The 6,602-nt window shown below is 39.0% G+C and overlaps 1 protein-coding gene across 1 annotated transcript in view; it reads right to left on the bottom strand.

The window, feature by feature from the left end:
- Positions 1–988: 988 nt before the first annotated feature.
- LOC124604544 (syntenin-1-like) overlaps positions 989–6,602 on the bottom strand; it is a 47,912-nt gene continuing 42,298 nt past the window's right edge. The window contains exon 7 of the mRNA XM_047136487.1: positions 989–2,409. Coding sequence (XP_046992443.1) covers positions 2,355–2,409 — 55 coding nt within the window. The 3' untranslated portion in view covers positions 989–2,354. The remainder of the gene's footprint in view (positions 2,410–6,602) is intronic.

Raw genomic sequence — 6,602 nt, forward strand, 5'->3', positions numbered from 1 at the left:
GGTTTCAAGTGTTCCTTCATGGCAGAAATGGATCACAGGAAAATCGGTCTCATCTGATTACACTATTAGATTGTCGATCATATAGTGTCCACAAATAAAATATAAACTTTAAAAAGCATGAAACAAAGCTTAAATTAAAGAAAATAAAACAAAGAAATCTTCTAAAAGGTAAAAAATAGTATGTACTGCCCCTTTAAGCTAAGACAAGAGTAGTATCTTGATGCAGGTGTCGTTGCATCAGGGCCCACCAAGCATATAAAATAAAAATGGAATACATCTAAAAATGATGAACTATGAATTTTAAATGCAGGTAAGCTACCTAGGCAACATAGGTAAATATCAAAACAACATCTAATCACTGAGTCTAAGCCTTAATTAATTTACTCCATAAAATTCGCAATATAGACAACAGTCAATGACACCTGCCCTCATGCGACTGCCCAATCAGGTCACCGCACTTGATCACGCCCCGCACGCTGTGTACGACACACTGCATGACTCGCAGTTTTAATGAGGCATGATTTGGTATGCTATCATCAAACCACTGCAGGGGATAGGCCTCATAAGATAGATCAACTAAGTTTGTATGTAATTATGTAGAAATATACAATAAATTGGTAATTAAAGATGGATTGGTTTTTATACTTTAGATAAATAGTTATAACTTAACTAGCTATTTTGAGGTGTGGCTGCAGGACTGGAAGATATGACGCCAAACAGAAGAGGTTTATAATAATTAAAGTATACTGTTATACAAAGGATAGCTGTTGTTAACTTCTTTTTATTTACTTGACGGTCCCACGATGTTATGATGGTTGGATCAGAATATTACTACTTATGTTAAACTGAAAGGGTCAATACGACACTTCTACAATAAGTAAATATGAACATTTTTTTGATGGACTGGAATAACCAGGAATGTGAATAAAGTTCCTGTGTATATTTTGTGACAAAGTTGACAGTGGTGTGTAAAATAAAACACCTAGAATGCTTTTCTTATATTTATTTTGAGAAGTTATCACAAAGTGGGTAGTACACAATACAAAAGACACATGTGCTTCCAAATACAGCTACAATATGGCATCAAAATGCATAACAATCACATAAAAGTATAGTATTACAAAATAATGTAGTAAGTACATTCATTCATGTAATTTTTTGTGAATTAAATTTTAAAAAAGTAACAGAAGGATTTATTTAATGATACCACTGGAACAAGGCAAAGTTTTCAGATGTTATATCTAAGCAAACTAACGAGTACCCTGTGAAGATGAATCTTTGATTAAATTGTCAGAATGGCACACAGTCAGCACTTAAAATTGGCTATTTATGACACAATAATGTTCCATGTCATGATGACCATGGAATGTCTAACAGGAAAATATATATAAAAATTAAAAAAAAAAGAATAAGGCCATTATAAATGCAATGACTGCAGAGAAATACTGAGTTCTGCACTGAAATTAACTAAAGCCAGATCAGTGACATTCAGTCTTTAATATACTATAACAATGCCCACTTACTGGAACAATATATTATGTAAACATCTACACTGCAACCCGATTGTATTGTTACCTTCTTTACCAATTTCACTTATCTGCTCAGGCCTTTCATAAACTATGTGGTTAACATCACCAATACTTCCCACAGACTAAAATTTACTGTAGCAATTAGCCTGTACAGATCATCTTTTTAAAAAATTATATTTCAGTAGACATCATTGGAAAAAACTCAACAAGACTCTTCAAATATTGATTAAGTTATTAGATAATATTCTCGAAAAATGAAAGCAGAACAGAACTGGCAAGAGTTATACATTTATAAATAAAGCTTATCTGAAACAAAGTAAATTTAAAATTATTTTGTATACGAAAATGCATAAAAGAGAGCTTTTTAATTTGGGCACATTCCATCACAGACTGAATGCTACAATAAGAATACAAGTGTGAATCTCTTCAATCACTTCAAATATATTTGGATGTCTATTTAAGAACAAGTTTATATATTATGTTGAATATTTCAACGACTCCTTTATAAACTTTTAACACTTAGTCAAATTCCTTTCAACATGTTATAAACTGCATCATACAAGCAAACATTATAAACAACACAAAAGACAACACACACTGCCAAAGCAAAAATAGCTATCCATGTAAGGATATATAACAGTTCAAATGAGGACAAATGTATTTTAATCAGATAACTAACTTGGCATACATATATTTTCATGAAATAACACAAGTTTCCATTAATGCAGAGATATCACTGATATATTACACAAAAATACATTAAAGGAATTTCACAATATTACAGAGGTAATGGCAAAAGACACAATATAAAACAGTCACCTGTATTTAGATATCTGGAATTGAATGGTTCATTGAGCCCTTCAGCAAACTTGTTGACATCCTGGAAAACAAAAACAGGAAACTCAAAAATGTTCAATTGAAAATGAGAGACCTCACTGCCTTCAATATACTTTCACTACACCATGTAGACAGAAAACACTGATACAACAAAATGACTTTTCATCACAAAAATGATTAAAAGGATATTATACTAGCTGTCTCTATACAAGACAACCATATGTAGAACAATGTGCGAATACGATGTACAGCATAAGCCAAAGGCTGTAGGGAAAATATACACAGAACATTATCCACAAAGAACAATAAATTTGATATACAAATTTGTGAGTGATTATTCATTTAATTTTTCAGATTCTCCCAAAGTATTTCATGACAAAATAGTTCAAAGGTGAATGGCTGGATGTCAGTGTGCAATGGGCATAATATTTCAGGAATCACGTTGCCACCATCAGGTGTGTTGATGTACTGAACAATGGCCAGTGCAACACTTTTATCTCCTCCCCCGTCCTTCAGCATACAACATCTCCTCTCCCACTCCTCCCGCCAATACAATGCTCCGTTCTAGATTTGTACCCAGGTATACATTCTGCCAACACCTCTGCCGTTCCTCCACCTGCCCCCGAAATCAGTTCCTTGTGGGGTATCTCCATCTTCTTCTTAATCATAGTAACTGCAGCTTCACAGATATTAATATGGATGTAGCCACTGTCATGACTTATTAGTGTTTCCCTCACTCGAATCTCAATAAATTCTTTAATAACACAGTCCTAAAACTTTGATACCTGTATCAGAACCTTAGTATGGTTGTAATCCATGACCGCCGATCTGTGACGACTGCTGCAGTCGGTATATTGCTGGTGTTCTTGACAGCGATCTTCGAGGACACGTACCATCTGAAATATATGTCTTGCTGCATTGGCATGGTATCTGAAGGACCCAGTTTTCCATAGTCAGACATCGTCTTTTGACACAACAAAGCAGTATCCATGTGCTTGTTGATAGATGGAAAACATCTTCACTTTATGTTTCTAGAGTTCATCATATCTTTCCAGGTAGTGTATCACAAAAAGGAATAAATGCAATGGCTAGATCCTCCAGAGATTCCTGTTATGTTTCCATAACTTGTAAAACAGGTATAGGACACACGGCTCTCCGAATCCGCCAAACCTTGCAGCCATTCTTCCGGACACCATACTCAGTTCTTGGTTGAGACTTTCATTGTCAGTGAGGGCGCAAGCCCTATGTACCAATGTTTTGAGCACACCATTCCTCTGCAATGGGTGGTGGCAGTTGTCCTCATGTAAGTATATGTTGATGTGCGTGTCTTCTTACGGAAGGGGGACCACTACATCTACTTTTGACTTCCATGCTAAAACTGATGTTCTGATGTATGGAACAGAGATGAATGAGAAAGTCATTCAGGTTGTATCATCCATTTTGCCATCTGACAAAGACACCCTGTACTTACTACAAGAAACTTGTACATTTCCAGTGTGCTGATTCCAGGGCTTCTTCCTCAAAATGTTCGACATACATGCTGGCGATAAATGGTGAAAGTCGACTCCCCGTTTCTACTACTCCTGTCTGGTCACAACAGCCATCATCAAAAAGAAAGTACGTTGATATCAATACATGCCCAAAAAGGTTGGTCACCTCTACATCAAATTTCTGGCCAATAAGTTCTAATTATCATCGTAAAGGTAGTCTACAGAAAAAGAGAGAGACACCATCTGAGCTCGCATGGATACTGATATCCTTCAGCTTAAAAGCATCCCACAAACCCACAGAGTTGCGAGTGTGACGTGAATGCTTCCCACATATGGACTAAGCAAATACTTCAGGCAAGTGAGTATCTCAAGGCACCAGAGTTCTAACAATGGGGCTTAGGCGGCCCATCTTTGTGAACTTTGTGCAGTCCATAAAGTCTCAGTGGAACTGGTGTTTTCTGTTGCAGTTTCTTAACAACCTCGGTGGCAAGCCGGCTTCTTTAAGAACCCACTAAGCATTTTCTCAATGTAATCCTGGTGAGACAGGATGACGGTTTTTTGCCATTGATTGACTGACTGATTAATTGAGGGAGGTTATTGGACTAAACAATGAGGTCATCAGTCCCATGATTCCAAAGATACATGCGGAAGAGAATGTGTCTGCTAAAAGTGGATGTGTCCAGTCAGAGGAGTCAAACTATAAAACGAGGATGTTAAAACACCCACAGTAGAAGGTATATAAGGGTAGTCCAAATCTAAAAGCAGGGAAAACCGAGGGATAAAATAGTGGTCTTTGCAAGGGGGAGTGGTCATGGGACTTTTTTTGCCTTTGTTGATTGATAAGACCATGATATATTAGTTCCTGTATGACTGCCATCTCCCAGCCAGTGAACTACTTCAGCGGACACCGCTGTCTTACTTCTGGGACTGTGTCATTAAAGAATCAATCTAGATTGAGCAAAGGAAGCATTTATCAATCGTGGTAGTGGCTATATCATTACGAAGGCCTTGGAACCTGTAATTACATGTTCCAGTCACATTAACTTGACCACCGCCTATTTTTAGGTTGACATATAATAGTTACTCACAGATGACATGTGGCAGCACTAGCAATGGAGGGTATATAATGTGTGTCGTGGGACATGGAAAACAGTGCAGTTCTCGTCATAATGCAGAAAAGGAGAGATTCATCCGGTGTCCAAAAGGATATGATGATAAGCTTTCCGGTCAAGAGTGGAAGCATTACCACGGGCCGTTCATGACGGGGGAGAGCAATGGCTGTGGAGATGTGTACAGGGGACCGGATTTGCAACTTTCAAACAACTAACCACCCAGATGAACCAAGGGGCAACCAACTGTGTCTCCTACATGACTGTTCAGCAAATGTTGCTGTGTATGGGCCTCTGTAGCAGGCGCCTTGTTCATGCGTGCTTGCTGACTGCTATTCATAAAGGATGAAGTCTGGATGTCCACTGAATGGCAACAAGTGGCCTTTCAGATGAATCACATTTTATACTGCATCGAACAGGTGGCTGTTAGCATGCATGGTGCGAAACATTAAGGCAAACCTCCTGCAACCAAGAGGGAGCGTTATGGTCTGGGGAATGTTTTTTGTGGCATCCCTTGGTGATCCCACAATTCTGAAAGGCACAATGAATCAACAGAAGTATTGTAGAATGAGATTTTCACTCTGCAGCGGAGTGTGCGCTGATATGAAACTTCCTGGCAGATTGAAACTGTGTGCCCGACCGAGACTCGAACTCGGGACCTTTGCCTTTCGCGGGCAAGTGCTCTACCAACTGAGCTACCGAAGCACGACTCACGCCCGGTACTCACAGCTTTACTTCTGCCAGTACCTCATCTCCTACCTTCCAAACTTTACAGAAGCTCTCCTGCGAAACTTGCAGAACTAGCACTCCTGGCAGAAGTAAAGCTGTGAGTACCGGGCGTGAGTCGTGCTTCGGTAGCTCAGTTGGTAGAGCACTTGCCCGCGAAAGGCAAAGGTCCCGAGTTCGAGTCTCGGTCGGGCACACTGTTTTAATCTGCCAGGAAGTTTCATATCAGCGCACACTCCGCTGCAGAGTGAAAATCTCATTCTGGAAACATCCCCCAGGCTGTGGCTAAGCCATGTCTCCGCAATATCCTTTCTTTCAGGAGTGCTAGTTCTGGAAGTTTCGCAGGAGAGCTTCTGTAAAGTTTGGAAGGTAGGAGACGAGGTACTGGCAGAAGTAAAGCTGTGAGTACTGGGCGTGAGTCGTGCTTCGGTAGCTCGGTTGGTAGAGCACTTGCCCGCGAAAGGCAAAGGTCCCGAGTTCGAGTCTTGGTCGGGCACACAGTTTTAATCTGCCAGGAAGTTTCAGAAGTATTGTACATTCTTGGGTAAAATGTAGTGGCCTAATGCCTCCTTTGAAACTCTGCAGTAAGTAGTTACTATCAATTTATAACCTGCTTACGGCTTGTTTTCTGTAATTAACTTGTGTAAAGTGCTGCAGAAGCAAAATCAATGAAAAATAAGTTGCAAAAGAAAATATGAAGAGAAGATTCTCACACTAGTCAAAGAAAATGACTTAAGCGAGTTTGTCTGCATGGTCATCTTCCACAGCAAGCACAGAAATATTTGTTTTGTAAATAAAAATCATTTCTCCCAGATGCATTATGCCTTTGTTTACTTTAAGGCGTCTTCAGTGGGATCTGAATGATACAGTTTTGACATGTGTTATTTATAAATTACAAAATGTTCACATCT

Source organism: Schistocerca americana, chromosome 1 (assembly GCF_021461395.2).
Source record: "Schistocerca americana isolate TAMUIC-IGC-003095 chromosome 1, iqSchAmer2.1, whole genome shotgun sequence".
NCBI classification, from domain to species: domain Eukaryota; kingdom Metazoa; phylum Arthropoda; class Insecta; order Orthoptera; family Acrididae; genus Schistocerca; species Schistocerca americana.